The sequence below is a fragment of the Juglans microcarpa x Juglans regia genome, chromosome 3D (assembly GCF_004785595.1).
Source record: "Juglans microcarpa x Juglans regia isolate MS1-56 chromosome 3D, Jm3101_v1.0, whole genome shotgun sequence".
Taxonomy (NCBI): Eukaryota; Viridiplantae; Streptophyta; class Magnoliopsida; order Fagales; family Juglandaceae; genus Juglans; species Juglans microcarpa x Juglans regia.
Window position 1 is genome coordinate 14811433 of NC_054598.1, and position 20214 is coordinate 14831646.

Sequence of the window (20214 nt, forward strand, 5' to 3'; positions counted from 1 at the left end):
TTTCATCATTTAAAACGCATCTATCTCATTTTCTTCTAAAAAATATCTTGGAAATAATTTTTAACCAATTTTTTCATATTTTAATTTTGATTTGGCTTATATATTTTTATTTTGTGTATATAGGACTTAATCATATTACATTGTATATAAAAATGTATTGCAAATATAAAGAAATATATGGATATTGAAAATTTATTGGTAAAAATGAAATATTTGAAAAGAATAAAAAAAGATTATTTAAATGATATGAAAAAAAAATAGATAAACAGATTATGATATATTATAAAAGTCATTATGCAAAATAAAAAAATAATAATAATAAAATTTGATGATGTAGTTTAAAAAATAAGATAAATAAACCATTACGAAAAAGTTTGGGCTTTTTCACCTTTACCTTAAGGTATGGCCGTGACGAAAAAATAAATAAAAAAGCTAATCAATGATAGTATATTGGCTTTGCATGATAAATGAATGATTAGCTTTTGAATTTAGCCATTTTGGAAAGTTTTTTTTTTTTTTTTTTTTTTTTTTTTTTTTTTTTTTTATACAAGAGTCGGAAGCCACATGTCTAATAGTGACCCCGTCTTAATTTTATTAATAGCCTTCGCTTATGGTGGAGGAATACCGTGGTAACAAAACCGACACTCGGAATTTACAAAAACACCATCCCTTGTATCCAACCAAAACAAAAGCAAAACCAAACCAACAAAACTAAAAAACCAACCTAAAAACCATCTAACAACAGACCAATACAACCAAACCATAGACCTGCCTATAAAGTCAAAACCGAATAAACTAGCTCTTTGATCCGCACCTCCACGATTCTGGAGAATATGACTTCCTGCTCATTCAGTAAAACCATATTCTTCACGAAACTTCTAACACATTTCACACCACTTAACCCCGCATCCTAGCTCATACACCTAATTGCTGGAAGATCCCACTTATCTACTCTGATCAAGCCCCACAGTAGAGGAGGGAGCTCACTCATGATATTCCATTCCATTTCACCTTCTCTTGCGCCCCTTCTAGCTAACCAATTTGCAACCGCATTTCCTTCCCTATGAACATGCATAAACTTTGGATCCATATTTGTGAGCAAATGTTGAAGATCCTCCCAAAATTCCTCCAAATACCAAATACAACATCTATTATTCTTCAACCATGACAGAAGCACTTTAGAATCCATTTCAATATCTACTGCTACAAAATTCATATTTTTACAATGTCTAACTCCTTCGACCAACGCTCGTAACTCTGCATAAATGCTATTTCCATACCCGAGATTCCAGGAAAATGCTAAAAACAAAGCTCCATGGATGTCCCAAATAACTCCTCCAGCCCCCGAAGCTCCTGGATTCCCTAGACTACTTCCATCCGTATTCAACTTCACACGTCCCTGTAACGGCTTCGACCATGCTACATATTTTATTTGTTGACGTTTGATTGGGATTTGAGGAATATTCAGACTATTAAGAATGTAAAAGTCAGTTTGAGTAAACTTCTTTGGCCTAGAAAACCCTTGACAAATCACGCCTATCCACTGTTTGATAGATTGCCACACTACCTGCACAGATTCAACCTTACCTTCCATACGGGCTTTACACCTTCTAGTCCATAACCTCCAAGAAATGATAGTGGGCAATACACCCAAGATGACACCTATTTGAGATGCAGATGAAGCTCTATGAAACCAACTAATGCAGGTTTCATGCCAATTTCTTCCAACCGGCAGACCAATAATAACTCCAAATTTTTTCCAAACCTCAACTGCAACCTCTCCTTCAAATAAAACGTGGTTTAAATCTTCATATTTTCCTTGGTTACAACAATTGCACCTCGAGGCTAAAGGAATTCCAATTCTCCTAATTCTATCATCCACTGCTAAAGCTCCATGTCAAGCCTTCCACATTAACACAGAAATGTTTTTGGAAGCATGTTATTCCAAATCCATTTATGCCCCTCCAAATTCTGGCCTCTAACCCTAACACATTCCCAAGCTGATTTTGTGGAAAACTTACCACTTTCAGTATTCGTCCAAATTAACAAATCATTTCCTTCTTTACAATTAGCAAGGACTTCTAGTACCCTCTATGCATTTTCAGTCCCCAATAGCCTCTCTAACTGTGCCATATCCCATCCTCTATCCAGTTGGCATTCTTTAACTTTCAAAAGAGGTTGCTCACTCACCAAAAAATTATCAGTAGGAGGCCCCTGATCCAACCATTTATCATATCAGAAAAATACATTTCCTTCTCTAATTTTCCATTTGGAATTACTCAAAACAATAGGGATACTTCTAACAACCATACGCCAAAAACTTGTGCCCTTTTGAGAACCCAGCAGCATCAAAGGTTTCTACCCCACATATTTCGAACAAAAAAAATTTGTCCAAAGAGAATTTTCATGCATCAATTTCGAGGCGAATTTTAAATGAAGAGCCTTTTGCATTTCCTCGAAAGATCTTATACCCAACCATCCTCCTATCGGCCTACATATTTTACTCCAAGCAACTCATTTTTTCTTTCCCTTTCCATCACTTTCTCCCCAAAAAAAAGAGCTCATTAACCGATTTAATGAAGATATAATTAATTTTGGAACTTGCAAAACTGCCAATAGATGTAATGCCATACTTGCCAGAACATGTCTCAATAGAATCACTCTTCCCCCTACCGATAACAATTTCATTTTCCATCCACTAATTTTTCTTTTAACCTTATTCACCAACTCCTCCAAATCACCAATTTTAAGTCTTCCCGAAACAATAGGAACCCCCAAATATTTAAAAGGAAACTTTCCTTCCGAAAACCCCGTCAATCTCTTGAGATTCCTTCTTCTATCTATTGAAATTTTTTTTGAAAAATACATAGCAGTTTTTTCTTTATTAATCAATTGACCAGACCACTTCTCATATGTAGCCAAAATATTTAGAATACACCGAATTGATCGACGTCCTCCATTAGTGAATATGACCACATCATCCGCATACATTAGATGAGAGATTAAAGTAGTACCTCTAGCTTGAGTGAAATGGCCAAAACTTTTCTCTTCCACCCTTTGTTTTATTAGCCGAGATAGGACCTCCTGTAAAATAATAAACAAATAAGGCGACAAAGGATCCCCTTGCCTCAATCCTCTACCACCCTTGAAAAATCCTTTTATCGCACCATTCATTAATATAGAATACCAAGGCGTAGTAATACATTCGCTAATCAATCCACAAACTGTAGGAGAAAACCCAAAGGATTGGAGCACCTTTAGGAGGAACTCCCAATCGACACGATCATATGCCTTGGCCATGTCGAGTTTCAACACCACGTTTCCCCCATGGATTTTTTTATTAATAGAATGGACCATTTCCTGAGTCAGACTGATGTTTTCAAATATACTTCTTCCAGGAATAAACGCACCTTGTTCAACAGATATTATTTTTGGAAGTAGAGTTGCCAAACGGTTGACAATCACCTTTGAACAAATTTTATAAAACACCGAACAAAGGCTTATCGGCCTAAATTTATCAAACCCCGTTGGCATATCCATTTTTGGGATTAATACCACATATGAAGACGTATAAAATCTCGACCATTTACCTCCTCGAAAAAATTCCTCCACAGCGGCCATAATATCCATCTTAATAATGTCCCATACGCTTTTAAAAAAACCCGATCCAAAACCATCTTGGCGCACTATTTGAAGGAATGGAATCCAAAGCATTTTTCACTTCATGTATCAAAGGAACTTTACTAATTGCCTCACTTTCTTCCAATGTTATAACAGGCGATATAATATGAGATAAATCCGGCAAACTTTCATGACCCTCCTTTTGTAGAAAATTGGAGAAATAATTTATTGCTCTTAAATGGATCTCCTCAGGAGATCTCAAATACGTTCCATCTTGGAGCCTCATTTCCGTTACTCTTTTTTTTCTTTTGTAAGATAAATACGCATGAAAGAAATGTGAATTTTGATGCCCTTCCGCACGCGATTTAACTTTTGCCATTTGAACCAATCTAGTTTCTTCCCGGCGTCTCCAATTAGCTAATTCCATATGTTTAAGCACAAGTTCCTGTTCAATCCCCGTATCCCATTCCTGTTATAGCTCGGATTCAAATCCCTTAATTTGAATTTCTAACCCCTGTATATGTGCCTCAGTTCTTCCAAAAATAGTCTTATTCCACTCTCGCAAAGCTCCTCTTAATTTTTTCAGCTTGAAAGCCAACTTCAGAAGGCCTGTTCTGCCCACTTCCTCCTTCCAAATACTCTCCACAAACTCATGGAATTCTGGATGCTATATCCACATTTGTTGAAACCGAAATGGAGTAGGTCCAAACAGAAAAAGTTCTGCCTGGAATTGAATAAACAGTGGCGAATGATCTGACGTTGATCTCGGTAAATAATAATTATTCACATTTGGGAATCTTGTCAAGCAACTAGCATTCAATAAACCTCTGTCCAATTTTGCCCAGCTACGTGATAGACCTTTTTGGCCATTACACCAAGAAAACCTTCTTCCCAAAGACTTCATATCCATTAATCCACAATTCTCAATCCAAGAATTAAAATCCTCCATTGCCATTCTCGGACGTGGTCTACCACCTCGACGTTCCGAATCATCCCTTATAATATTAAAATCACCTACAATAATACAAAGTTCATTTCCTAGTACTTGACCATTGAGAGACTCCCACACATCTCTCCTTTCAACCATATTACATTTGGCATAAACAAAGCAGCAAATGATATTTGTCACCCCATCATCAACACGAGTTAAAATATATTGTTCTTTACATAAAATCATCTGGACTGAAACATCATTTTGCCAAAGCACCCAAATTTTTCCAGCTTCCCCGTCATTAATAATAAACTTATCCATGTGTAGAAAGTGTAAAACATCTTGCCCTTATCAGATGATGCAAAAGGTTCCATTAAAGCAACAATTTTCGGTTTTAATTTCCTAACCAAATTTTTCAATCTACCTCTAGAGGTTCGAAGACCTCTAATATTTCATGATAAAATGGGACCAATCATAGAGAAAATTTATTTGGCCGGGCTATCACCCGATTCGAAGTACGAACCTTTTGAAGCATTTTTCGAGCTCTTTTTTTTTCTTAATATCAGCTCCCTCATTATCCGTGGCATAATCTCTTTGCTTAGAGAAATTTTCAACATTTAATTTCGTATCTGGTTCAGAAACAGTATCCCTCCATACAATTGTTCTTCTCATCATTCTCCTCTGGTATTATTTCCAGTTCCGAATCTGAATCTGTCTGTTGTACTACCTTTTCAACGTTCAAATCCCTCTCCATTTCCAAAACAGAGTTCTCCCTATTAACGTTTTCATCAAACTTTGCGTCCGACAAACCCTGAGATTCCAAACTTATAGAATCATCTATTCTCGCTCCCTCTGTTTCTTCTTCTTCTATTTCCTCTACATGAACTTACTTACCTGATAACACATTTTCTTCAGTCAACCTAACATCATTTCCATTTCCCTCCAGATGGTCTTGAGTTTCTCCCTCCTTTGCACCACGAACCTGTTGCGTAAATCTTTGATCCTGATTCGAAACCAAATTTTCACTTGTATTTCCTTGTTCCATTCCTGCACCCATCATCATCAAACCCTTGCCTTTATCATTAACCTATTTTGAACCCACTAGTTTATCCGTTTTTGTAGCTTCTACGTCCTTTACATTCTTACGTACCCAAACCTTTTTTCCATCTATCCGAGTCTTCAATCTACACGTACGTACGTTATGCCCTTGTACTTTACATTTGGAACAAAATGCTGGGAGAGTCTCATAAATTACTTCCTGTTTTCACCCCGACCCTGGCATCCCAATCCATGTTTCTGGGTTTTTACTGGACTTTTGATTTTTTTAATGAAAAAATTTACTCATCATTCCTATACCATACACTTATTTTTATTTTTTACCATTTTATTTTTTTTCCAATGAGTTGTGGGAAGAAGACTTACTGTAGATCCATTTCACGACTTGTGATTACCTTAGGATGGTTTCTGGTCGAATGGCTGAAGCAAGAGAGAACTTCTCTCCTAAACGTGAAGAGAGCTCTGCCTCTGAGAAGTCTTTCGAGCTTCTAGAGGAAGAAAGAAGAGAGGAATTTTAAACAAAGGTAAAATTGGCAGTCCATAGCCAGTGAAATGGAGGGTGTGCGGAGTGTGCAAAACAAAGACACTGCTTAATAGAATTTTCCTTTCTTTATATCTTTTATTCAACCCTAGCCTTGTCCTTTTGCTTTTAATTCAATGCGGTCTTGGTAACAAAGAAAACACAGGTAGGAGCAACTTGTCACACAAAAATATATATTAAATATTGGAACTAAACAACTAACTAAAGGAGCACCCCCATTAGCTTGGCCAAAGTTTAATGTCAAATTTGGCTAATATGCCACCTTTTACCTTATGCCTAATCACTCAAAATTTACAAGTATCAAGGAACCCTTTTAGAGAGAGAACCTCTGACTTCTCTCTAGAAACACATACAAACCAAAATCAGACAAAGGGGAGCGGGAGGGTGAGAGCTTCGGCTCCTCCCCTCCCTCCTCCCAACCCAGAACCCCTATCTTTCCACTTTGTTTCTTTTCTAGTCTATGTTTCTTTTTTTTGTTTTGTTTCTTTCCGGTCAAAGCATGGAGAAGTGCCGTTTTTAGGTTTTTCGGTGGTAGTGATCCACACGCGCGGGTGACCTCCACACGCCACCACACAGTGGGCTCTAATGCCACCACGTGCGACATTTCAAGGGTCAGTGATCTTGTTAGCTTCAGGATCGATGGCCCGGCATACCCCAGGATGGTGCGTGTCCTTCACGTGCCACTATAGCCTCCTTAGTGTTTTTTCAGTTTCAATGTATTTTAAGTTTTTGTTTTGTTGTAGTTCTGTTTTTCAGTATTTCCTATGTATTTTCTGTTCTGTTGTTTGTGTTAGGTAAAAAAAAAAATAGACTATTGGACCTATTGTCCATAGCAAGAGAATCTCTCTCCTCCTTTGGAGGATAGAGGTTGATTGTCCCACTCCTTCTTTGGAGGATAGTGAGTGGTTTTCCCTCTCCTCTTTTGGAGGATGAGGATTGGATACCCTCTCCTCCTTTAGAGATTGGGTGATGGTTATCTCTGCTCTTACAGAGTGTTTTATTCTCAGGCAAACCGGGATTGAAATCTTAAAAGATTTTATCATTAGAGAGCTTATAGAAGTTAAGACAATGCTCTTCACAAAGAAATTTATATGCAAGGAAACCCCAAACAGATAAGTAGTTTGGATTGTAATTTGGATTTTTCTCTATATTTATCAGTCGCAGCTGTAACTTCAGTTTCATTGAATGAAATGAAGTCTATTTTCGATAAAAAAGAAAAATCACTCAAAATTTGGACTTCACATTATATTAGTTATCTTATTCTCTGTAATAATAAAATAATTTTATTTTTTTATTTTTGTTTATTTTTTTAATGCATTATTTAATTATTTTTAAAATACTTTTTATTTTCATTTTCATAATTTCCAACAATCTCTATATCAAAATAAATAAAATCCATCTAGGGGTGTAATCGGTCTGGTTTTGGACAAATTTTGGGACCGAACTGGCATACACCAGTTTTGCATTTTCAAGAATTGATACCGCACCAATTACCCTCCTAAATCGGTACTTCCAGTTTTATCGGGTCCGATCCGGTTCGGTCCGGTTATCAGTTTTTAATATATATTAAATCTCTAATCTCTTATACTTATATATATATATATATATATATATTAATATATATAAATATTAGTAATACACTAATACTATTAGTATATAGTAATACTATTGGTATAGTACTATTATTATATGTTAGTCATAATAGTAATTAATATACTAATGTATATTAGTATTACTAATATATATATCAAAAGGAATATGTTGAGAATTTATTAAGCCATAAAATGTAATTAATATATATTTTATATTTAAAATATATGATCAAATAAATGTTCATATTTAAGATTAAAATTTTATGTTATAAATTATAATATAACATTATTTCATATATAATTATAATTTATAAAAATTATATATAATATAAAAAATATTATATGTAATAATAAAAATTAATTAAAAATATATAAATATGTGAATTAGTTCTGTCCTAGAAAACATAAAATCGAGATCGGACCAATTATAACCCGTTTTTAAAATGGAGGAATCGGTCCTGGACCGAACCGGTCCAAAACCGAGCTGAATCAACCGGCCCGATCCGATTCAAGCCCCTTTTATGGTTCTCTGAATTATTTTTACAACCCTAAATCCATCTATCAACCTAAATTAACTTCATAATCTGTCAAACTGAATTTTATTAAAAAATCCATACATTTCCAGCTACTACATAATTTCATACAAATGTATCAAAAGTTCATATCTTTCCATCTATCAACCTAATACATAATCTGTCAAACTGAATTTCTATCATAAAATCCATACATTTCTAGCTACTACTTAACTTCATACAAATATATCAAAAGTTCATATATTTCCATCTATCAACCTAATATATAATCTGTCAAACAAAAGTTTATCAAAAGTTCATACATTTCCAGCTACTACATTATCTGTCCAACTACTACATAATTTGTCCAGCCATCAAAAGTTCATTTTTGTCCAACCAAATATAGGTTCATCAAAACAACATAACAAAGTAGGTGAATCAAAACAGCAACACAAAGTAGATGGATTAAAACAAGTTACCCTAGCCACTATACAAAACAACCAAGCAAAATATATTAAGATTGAGATGGTGATCTATTCCTATATTTCTCTAGGATTTCCATTTGAAGTGACCTGAAGTATTCTCGCCGCACCACATTCATGTTATCAACATCTAAACTCATGATTTTCATCTCCATTTCTATCTTCATAAGGTCTATCATCTCAGTCCTGTCCCTCTCGGCACGTGCTTACCGCTTCCAATCACTCAATCATCATTATCTTCTTATCACTTTCTATGTGACCTAACATTTCATCAAACTCAGTAGGTGAAGATTCTTTGCATTTCCTTTTTCTTTCCCTTTCTTTTTCAGTTTTCTTGCCTAGTGGCCTCTCCGAATTGACAAACATGCTCTCACAAATGTTGTCATCCTTGGCATTGGTAGCTAGAACGGTAGAGCAGCCTCCCTTTCTCTTTGTTGGCAAGTTTGGCTTCCCAATCTAAATAACAATCATAAAAATATTAATACATATTTCAATGAAAATTTATAATAATTAAAAACATACATTGTCTTATTCATTGGTACCGCTTGGATACATTGATTCAACTTGGGCCAAGCAACCACAAAGCTTCTCTGTGGCTTTTTGGATGGTTGACCATCGATTAGGCAACGAGCCCATAGAGCGTTCAATCCGATTAGATTTTTTAAAAATATTGAAGTAATCTGGATTCTTATCCATGATTGGGTGGACTTTTGGTCAGTCCCCCTGATAGCTTCTATGCTAATGTTGAGCCACCCTGATACAAAGAGGTTGTCTTCCTCCACGGTGAAGGATACACCCCGTTGGGATTTCTTAGTTTGAGCCCTTACTTCCCCTTCGAGTTGTGTCACTTCAACCTCAACCTCAACATTATTGTGCAAGACACTAGCCAAGGGGGTTGTTAATACCTTCTCCACCACTTTGCAAGAGCATAATAAAAAAGGAATCGTCCATTATTTGTGAATCCATCATTCATAAAACAACAACCATATAACAAAGTGACAAACCCCACTCAGACTTCATACAATAGCAACCATAAAACAAATCATAGAACCATAAAATCTGCATGTTAAATCAATAACCATGAAACATAGAAACATAACCAATCATTTAGCCATAAAAGGGCCCCTAGTAGTCACAGGCTTCAAGCCAATTAGCCATTATGTGATATGTCCATGAGCATCCATTGACTTAAGTATGCTAAAATCAATAGATATTAACTAAAACCACAAACCATAAGCATCCATTGACTAAAACATGTTACTGCTACTATAACATCTATTGAAAATTACATAGTAGTTCACACTTAACAAAAAAAAAAAAAAAGTCACCATAACATCCATTGAATTACACAGTAGTTCACTAAAACATGTTACTGCTACCATAACATCCATTAAACAACAGTACAATGTTACTGCTACTATAAGTTGTCATACATTTCCATTTGTCAAAAAAGAAATGTCACCATATGCTATGGATGCTATAAGTTGTTACTGCTACACACGTCGTTTTCTTTTATAGAACATCACAACACAACAATATGCAATTTACTTGGCTGGGTGAAAATACAAATCTCTGTCATTTCCATCCCATATGATGCAAGGAAGAAAAAAACCAACCTCAATCAAGCAGTGCTCAACCTCCAATATTAGATAGCACAAGAAAAGAAAAGAAAAACACGCAACAAGAGAAATTATAGCTGCACAGATAATTCTTGATTTCAACATGCAAGAATAAAAAGCACCTCTAAGAAAAAGTCATTTCCATCTCAGATAATGCAAGAAGAGAAACTATACTTGCCCAGTTTAGACCTCGAGCGAGAGAAAATCTTGGACAAAAGAGAAATTATACCTGCCCAATCAGTTACAACACATAAAAAATGAACAAAAATGAAAAACCAAACAAAGACTAAAAAACCACATCCAACGCATAAATCACAAAACAAAAAGAAAAGCTATGACATTTAAATGACTTGCCTAAAGATTGAAATACCCCTTTATATACGACTCAGTGGTGGAGAGGGATTTCAGGAGATAAGGAAAGGGGTTGGGTTTCGGGAGTGAGAGAGATAACGGGGAGAGGGATTTCGAGAGTGAGAGAAAGGGGAGTTGCGGGCTTCACATAGGGTTTCGGGAGTGAGAGAAAGAGGGAGGGTTTCACCAGAATGGGATTTCACTAGTAGGAGGGATTCCCACGATTTTGATTGGAGTAAGAAATAATTATTTTAATGTTTGGCAAAGTTACTATTCCCTCATAAATTTATTGAATCACTATAGTTAATATCCAAGTTTTTATAGCACTGACTAATCCAATGTGGTAATTTTTTGGCACATATTGGTTAATGTTTAGCTATCATTGGACTTTGCCCAAGCCAATGAAAGGGCTCCAAGCATGACTCGGTCATCATGTCTGGATAGGCTAAAAGGGTCCAGCCCAGGAGCCCAAAGCCCCATGTGCCATAGGAGGACCATCGGTCTGGCAAAGCAAAGATAACGACTTGTGAGAGGCCCGTCCCACAAGTAAAAGGCTCGTTCAGCCAGCCCAAGAGTAATGAGAGTTTGACAGAAGTGGCTAGAGGTGGTGTGCGTCGAGCTGTCAGCCACCTTAAATCATCACTAGAACGTGGCTATCAAAAGGCATGTAAGAGAAGCTATAGCCACCATCTTTTGGAAAAAGGTAGGTGGGTGCCACCGGGATAGGTTGAGAGGACGCAAATGCCTCAAGTCCTTAGAAAATAGTTGCTAGGAAGCATGCGAGAGAGGCAACCATCATTTCAATATTGCAGCAAAGAACTAAATTAATATAGATAAATAATTGATCCAAACATAATCAAAGAGCTAATCCATTCAATAGAAAAAGCATGACTGAATCCATAAAAAGAATAAATTATATGATTATTTAGGAAGAAAATATCAACAATGAATTGAGAATGATAAAACAAAAATGTTTTAGTAATTGAAAATCAAATAAAGAAATTAAAAGTAAATAAAAATATCATCTAATGTGCAAGTTAATCCCTAACCCTACTTGAGAATTTACTTACTCATAAATATAATGGACAACGAAAATCTCAAAAGAAAAATAAAGCAAATGGCAGCCATGACAATTAATTTCCTCTCTTCCTCCTACAGCCCTAATTTCGGGTTAATGATATGCTTATATAGGGTAGGAAAGAAAACCTAATATCTTTCATATTCCCCCATACAAAATTGCCTAAATTTTAAGACTCATCTTAACAGCCACATATGTACTTCAGGAGTTTGAATTTAGAAATCTTTATTAGAGACAAATTTGTAGCCCCTTACAATATATTTCCAATGCATCAAGAATCGCATCAATCTGATATTTGAACGAAACGTTATAAATAAAATACTAAAGTATGTACAGGCTGTCTTCTAGTGAATTTCGGATTGACTATTTCTCTTGATCCGAATTACTTTAAAATTTCATCATTATCCTTATTTGAAGAATCCTACACTCCTTGAAAGTTCTTAGGTTATTCCAACATCTTGCCCACTTGAAAGTCCTTTGAATTTGACTAGGTTTGGACTTACTCTTTTATAGACTCTGAAATTAAACATAAAAATCTGCTCATGAGTATCCCAAAATAAATAAAAACTCAATTCAAGAATACACATTAATTCCTATGATTTCTATTCATATTTTAACATTTTAGTCCAGTAATAGGTAAGGGTGGCAATATGTAACACGATCCGTTAACCCAATACGAACACGACACGACAAAGGTGGGCTAACGGGTTCGGGTCAAAACGGGTCGACACGTTAAGACACGATTGCTTAACGGGTCACAAACGGGTCAACCCGTTATGCCCTGTTAAGAAAATGAAAATTACACTTAAGAAAATGAAAATTACACTTATACCCTTATGACCTCAAACTAAAAAAAAGTAAAAAACCCTAACTCTAAGTCTCTAACCACCCCCCCGGTTTCACACTTTTTGTGTTTCTTCTTCAGAAAATCATCGCGACCACGCCGCCCCCTCCAAGCTCCACTCCTCTTCACAATGACCCCACATCGCCGCCACCCTCCAGTTTTTTTCAGTCTTCATGGTGACGTCGCCCATGCAGACTTAAGGCCATGGATTTGCATTGCTCACCGCCAAATCCCCATCGCCCACGCCGCGCCACCCTCTGTGAGAAGATTGGCTCGATTTTCTTTGCTATATTTGTTGTGTTGTACTCAGTTAATAAATTTAATTCCAAATGAGACCAGAAGAAGGTCAAACAATTTGGAACTCCATGACAATATGTCTACTGGAAATCCTACGTGTACTGGTAATCTGGGTTGTGAATTCCATTTGCATTTCCAACAAGAACTTATATTTCTCTTTCTTGAATAATATGTCGAAAAATTGGAGCTGGCTTGTGAATTCCAATTGCAATTCCAAGACTCATCTAGTTGATTCGCACCTCTACCCTACAAATAAGGGTGGAAAGTTACTAGACTACCATGTTATTGGTTCACAATCCTTTATATATGGAGGACAAGTCTGGATTACTGCAATGCAATATGTCCCAAATGAAAGTATCTTAGTAGCATTTAGATTAAAGGGAATGGGTGCAAAAACGTTGCATTAAGATTAAAAATATATTGTCAATTTAATATCAAAAGAAAATATCTTCGATTCGAGTATAGGTTGCAAAAGTCCATAATTAATGAAAGATAAAAGTAAAACTGTTGGACAACACAACACTTTTTGTACATCTGTGTCACGAGGCACAATGCCTCTAGCAATTGTTTAACTACTAGATATGTTTGTAATTTATGATTGCCTGATATATTTAGTCATGCGAATGCTAAATCTCTGCTCCAAGCAAGGGAAAAGAATGGTTTTGTACAACTCGACCCTTCCCCTGACTCCCAAAACAAAAAACGAAAAAGAAGGAAAGAAAACTGTTTGTTATTTTTACAGAATCACTTTTAGTGCTCCCTTCCTTTTTATTGGGATGCAATAGCGTTTCTGTTAACACTTAAAGTACTACTTTAAATAGGTTTTGCCTTTTACTTTCATGAAAATTACTATTGTTTTACATGATAAATCCTTTGTACCAGATGAAAACTCTTGATCAGGAAATACGTATAGCTCTTATATATATCAACCAGTAGTTGTTATTTTAATCCTATTTCCAGTAGATTTCAGTTTACTTATCTTTTTGGTAGTTAGAAGCTTCTTTCATATCCGTTATATATCAACTAGTAGTTATACATTCCATCATTTCCATGTATATTTCTCAATCAGCTAGCACCACAGCTGTCCATAAGTCTCTGTAAATCTTATATATAATGTCCTACTCTTACATTTGTTATTATTGTTTGTTGTGAAATGAGTTCGTAGCAAGTGAAAATGACGATTTGATTGATTTGGACCCGTTTGACTCATAAAGTTTCCAAAATGAGGAAGTTAAAGCAAAAAGAAGGAAACGGTCAAACGTGTGGACTTTTTTTTTAAAATTGTTCCTGATTCTAAAATCAATGATGGCAAGCCACGAGCCAAATTCAAGATGTGTAGAATTACTTACATTGCAGCAAGCAAATATGGAATCGGAAATATGAAGTGTCACATTGACACATGCCCTAGGAGAAGTTCATGAGATATTGGTCAGATGATGTTATCACAAAATAGTAAAAATATTTCAGTAAGCACTCCTAAATTTGATATTGAACAATATAGAGAAATTTTAGTAGCTGTCATTGTGAAGCATGAATTGCTTTTTCAGCTTGTTGAATATCCAGGATCTTTATTACAATATTTGAGTCCAGATGTTCCAATTATTTCTAGGAATACTGTTAAGGCTGATTTGGTTAAGATGTATCATTGAGAAAAAAAAATGATTAAATGCATGTTAAATGATTCTCCTGGTATAATTAGTCTAACATATGACTTGTGGACTTCTATAACCACTTATGGTTATATGTGCATCATAGTACATTTTCTGGATAAGAATTGGGTTCTGCAGAAAAGGGTTTTGAACTTTTCTTTTATGCCAACACCATATAATGGCATATTTTTATCTGAAAAAATTTATAATTTGCTATGTGAGTGGGGAATTCAATACAAGATTTTTGCATTGACTTTAGACAATGCTTCTACTAATGATGTTTCAGTAGAGTTGTTAAGAACTCAATTGAACATTAAGAAAGCTCTTCTTTGTGATGGTGAGTTCTTTTATCTTCGTTTTTGTGCTCATATTCTAAATTTAGTAATACAAGATGGGTTAAAAGAGATTGATTTTGCTATCCAAAAAGTTCGTGAAAATATCAAGTATGTCAAAATATCACAAACAAGGAAAGTAAAATTTATAGATTCAACAAATCAAATGTCTATGGATAGTAAGAAATGGTTGAGACAAGATGTTCCCACTAGATGGAATTCTACTTTTCTTATGCTTAAGAGTGTTCTTTTTTATCGTCGTGCCTTTACTCATTTGGAGTTGACTGATTCCAATTTTAAGTATTATCCATCAATATCTGGGTGGAAAAGAGTATAGAATACTAACGATTTATTGAGAGTTTTTTATGGAGCCATTTATAATTTTCTGGAATCAAATACCCTACAGCCAATCTCTACTTTCCATCAGTATTTTTTATTTATTTTACATTAAAACAAAACTCTGAGGGTGAAGATGACTACATGAAGATAATGTGTTGTAAAATGCTTGCTAAATTTGAGAAATATTGGTCCGAGTTTAACGTGTTGTTGGCTATAGCAATTATATTGGACCCTCGATACAAGCTTCATTTTGTTGATTTTTCTTATACAAAACTTTATGGAGAATGTTCCATAGAGTATATGAATCTTCGGAACAAAATGCCATCTCTTTTCATGGAATATGGTTCTTCTAATGCTCCCACAATGACATGTTCTACCACGACTTCTGATAGCACTGTTAGTAGAGAGGAAAGTCAGTCTTCATATGATAATTTTTTATTGCAGATAATATCAAATAATATTTTTTGTTTAATGATTTATATTATATTGTTGTTTCATAACACATATTGGCTTGAAATATTTTTATTTATTTTTTATGTACAGGAATTTGACGCATTTAGACCTAATGAACTTTCTGCCCATATGAAAAAAAGTCAATTGGATCTTTACCTAGATGAACCTAGGGCAGATAGAAATGTAAAGATTGATATTCTTTCCTTTTGGAAAGGAAATTAATTTCGTTATTCTGATCTTGCTTGTATGGCTCGTGATATTTTAAGTGTTCTAGTTTCTACATTTGCATCTGAATCTACTTTTAGTGTTGGTGGGCGTATCATTGATAAGTTTAGGAGTGCACTAAAAGCAGATATTGTTGAAGCATTAATCTGCACTAGAGATTGGTTATATGGCAAGGAGCAAGATAATATTATTTTTATTTTATTGAATAAATGACTGTAATTTTTCAATAATATAAAACTTTATTGATGTCTTTTTTTAATAGAAACACAATAAGAAATTAAATTGGACAAGTTAACCGAAGATGTAATGGAGTTGGAGAAAAATAAGGGCAAGGACTTGGAGGAGGCTCCACCTCATTCTTCAACCTCTAAATTTGTTTAGATTTGTGTTTTTATTATATTTGGGATTGTAACATTAATATATTTACTATGTGTGCTATGTGTGTTTTGTTTATTATATTTGGGATATAATTTTAATATATTATTACAATGTGTGTGGTTCATATTTATTTGGATTGTAATTTTAGACTTGTAGTTAAATAAACTTTTTTTTCTATAGATATTATTTATATTTAAATATTTATAATCAGGCCAAACGGGTCGTGTCGTGTCATATCATGTCTATTCAACTCATTAACCTAAACGAGTTGGAACGGGTCGGGTCGGGTCAGGTCAGGTCAATTTATTTATTATTTATTAACGTGTCATAACGGGTCGTGTTGTGTCAACCCATTATCTTACTTTGTCGTATTCATGTTTGAAATTTTGACACAAAACCCTTAACGGGTCGTATTTGTATTGAACCATTAAGTGTAATGTACATACTCTGACCGACACGAACACGATCCTTTGACACAATTTGACACCCCTAGTAATAGGGTAGTTAGAGTGCACTTTCGTACACTCATCAACACCTCATGTATTTTAATTTGTTTCTACTTAATAGTTAAAGAAGTGACTATTAGTATATTGATATGCTTTTATATTTTTTAAAAATGTTTTATAATAATAAAAAAATAAAATAAAATAAAAAATAAAAATTTAAAATTTAAAATTTTTTAAAAAAATTACCGCTCTTAGGTAAATTACCATGCCCTAAATTATGGTGACCTGGAACGTAAACAGCGTGGTAAAAAGTGAAAAAAAAATAATAATAAATAAATAAAACTAAAATCCGAACCGTGTTTGAGTCTGATCCGAACTAACTGGGATTGAAATCCGATTCCGGTCAGAATTTCCGAACCCAAAACAATCCTATCATTCGGAACAAAGATGAATACTTAGAATTGTGAAATTAGCTTTCTTTTCTTAGTGAAATTAAGAGTTTAGTTATTGGGTAGGCCGGCTATATTTTCATCTGTGGGCCACGGGAAGTGAGAAGTGACGTTAGTGGCCGATGTTATAATTACCCTTCTGAAACAGAAAAACGAGTCTCCTCATTCTCCGTGAAAATACCTTCGTGTGCGCCGTCGTCACACCCCAAAGTCACCACTGTTTTTAATCTTTGTGACCTGCAGTGGCAGTGGAAGAAAACAGAACTTGGCCGGTCTGTTACCGTCTTGTTATGGCCTCTCTGATGTTATGTCATTGAGTTAATTTGCTTTTGTCCTTGTCACGGTATAACGTTATTGATGTCGATCACCCGAATTTTAATGAGACATCATCTGTTGCCCATCAACCACACCAATAATTCTAATTTGTGTTTGATTTGCTAACGTGATTCGGAACCGCGTTCGGAAGGCGCAGAATGTGGAGGGAAGGCTTGACTGTAATCATGGTGACAGTGGAGTGCTTGGATGTGGGCTTAAACACTGTTAACAAAGCTGCTATGACGAGAGGGATGAGTGAATTCGTCTTTGTTACGTACTCCAATTCCCTCGCCTTTTTCTTCCTTCTCCCAGCTTCCATCATATTTTACAGGTTATTCTTCTGCTCTGCTCCAGCAATTAACCATGCTTGCTTTTGTAATGCCTCTTTGTCTGTTGTATTTAATTCTCAACTACTAAATCTTAATCACTTATAGAAAAAGGTCTCTTCCTCCGCTCACATGGAGCATACTCGGTGGAATGTTTGTTACTTCCATGATTAGGTACCCCTCCAGTTAAATATGTCATGGTATCGACATAGATATGACTCTGTGAGTCTCATTACCCAGATATTTGCGTATTTGTTTGTTAACTAAATCTTATCTCTTTCCCATATATGCAGTTGTAGTGTACAGATACTTAAAGCTTTGGGGATAGGTTACAGCTCTCCTACTATGGCCTCAGTAGCGGCTGATCTAATCCCAGCCTTTACTTTTTTCCTGGCCATCATCTCCGGGTGAGCTTCTTAATAAAGTCCCTTGTCTTCAGTGCTTTGCACTTTGTTTTGGTTTTGTTTTGATTCTATTTCCCTTCATTCTTCTACTTAAAAATGGCTATTGGCCGGTAAGCCGTACTTGAAAAAAAAAATGGGCTTTTTTAGGTTTGAGAAACTGGACTTGAGAGTTAAAAGCAGCCGCGCCAGGTGCATTGGCACCATTGCATCAATCACAGGGGCTTTGACTGTCACTCTATACAAAGGCCTACCAATTACGGTTGCCTCATTACCCAAGAGAGTAGAGGTCGGGCAACATTTTTCAACGATGCAATCAAACTGGCTCCTTGGGGGCTTTCTCCTGGCGTCTGGAAGCTTTTTACTTGCACTTGGGTTCAATATACAGGTAATAACACATGGGAAATTCTTCATTCCAGCTATTCATTCATTGACTTTTAATAGCATCATCTATCTCCGAATATGTTTGTTTTGTTGTTTTTGGCTGCAAGACAAGGATTATTAGGGAGTACCCTGCAGAGCTGATTGTGGCACTCATTCGCTGTATCTTTGTGGCCATCGTATCTGTAATCGTCTCATTAATTGCAGAGAAAGACCCAAATGCTTGGAATTTGAGCCTCAATATGGAGTCGATCGCTATAGGATACTCGGTATGCAAACCCATTTAAACGCAAAGATCTCTCTTCGTTCTCTTCTAAGTTAAAATTATTTAATATGGTAGCTAATTAATTACCACACGACTCAATCTCCAGGCACTGTTTGCAATTACAATCCGAGCAAGTGTTTCTCTATGGGCCTGTCGTGAGAAAGGGCCTGTGTATGTAGCCATGTTTAAGCCCCTTGGTATATTCATTGCGGTTGTCATGGGGGTTACTATTCTTGGGGATACTCTTTATCTTGGAAGGTATATTCTAGCTCCTCTGTATCTCAATGATATGGCCAGATTCTCTCATTTTACTTAACTGTCAGCATATATGAAGTGAAATGCTCTTTTGGTATCTTGCTATTGTCATCACGATGCTGTAGTATTCATGCATTACAGATTCTCTCATTTTCTTCTCTCTCAATAAAAGGAATTAACACTTATGGTGGCCAACTACTTGATGCTCATGTAAATGCAGTGTGATTGGAGCGGCAATAATAGTTCCTGGGTTTTATGCTGTGATATGGGGGCAAGCTCATCAAGAGATTAAACTGGTTGAAGATCCTCCAATTAGTAGCCCTGAGTCATGCTCTCCTAGAGTTCCTCTTTTGCAGAATAAAAGCACTGAAGTATAGATTTCTTTCGAAGCTAGCTCATTTAAAGCCTTCCTGTACTTGTTGCTGAAAATTTAAATTGATTAGCCGTAAGCATGTTTTATGTGCAAGAACAACTAAAATTATTAAATGTAAATATTTTATGTAACTAAGTTAGCATACCCCGAGAGATTATACAATAAATAAAACCTTTAAGAAGTGTAAATATGAGCGTTTTATTTTTTAGATCAGCTTGCAGTACTCCTTTGATTCTATGTTAGCAATGAGTATCCACTCAACTTTGTTCATGCCCAAAAACTTAAATAGATAGGGAGAAGTAGATTTAATTATTTGTATTATTTCTTAACATTCTCCCTCACGTGATAGTCATACACTTTCTCAATAAGTGGGTTCGATACATGAAATATTAAATTAAATTAAATAAAATGAGAATAAGGTAGATTTAATTATTTGTATTATATCTTTCAAAAAATCAAGTGAAAAGAGGGATCACAAACTATTCATTGCGTCAAACATAAAACCAAAAGAACGTAGAACTACAGGCTAAGAAAGGTAAAAGAATACTAATTTTAAAATAACAATTTTATTAAATAATTAATTTTCATTCAAAAGTTTTAATATAAAATAAATTATTATTATTATTATTAGAGGGCCGAATGGACACTCACAAAAGCGGGACGATCCCATGGAAAAATAGAAGCCTGCTGGAACATAAGTCAG

General features: G+C 35.2%; 1 protein-coding gene across 1 annotated transcript; it reads left to right on the forward strand.

Annotated features, from left to right (window-relative positions):
- Window positions 1-17314: 17314 nt before the first annotated feature.
- Window positions 17315-19524, forward strand: LOC121254787 (WAT1-related protein At3g28050-like). The gene is made up of 8 exons (XM_041154937.1): window positions 17315-17467; window positions 17647-17841; window positions 17945-18010; window positions 18130-18243; window positions 18388-18625; window positions 18729-18887; window positions 18990-19141; window positions 19359-19524. Exons 2-8 carry the CDS (start codon window positions 17669-17671, stop codon window positions 19513-19515), a joined length of 1059 nt encoding a protein of 352 aa, XP_041010871.1. The 5' UTR covers window positions 17315-17467; window positions 17647-17668; the 3' UTR covers window positions 19516-19524.
- The last annotated feature ends 690 nt before the right edge of the window (window positions 19525-20214 follow it).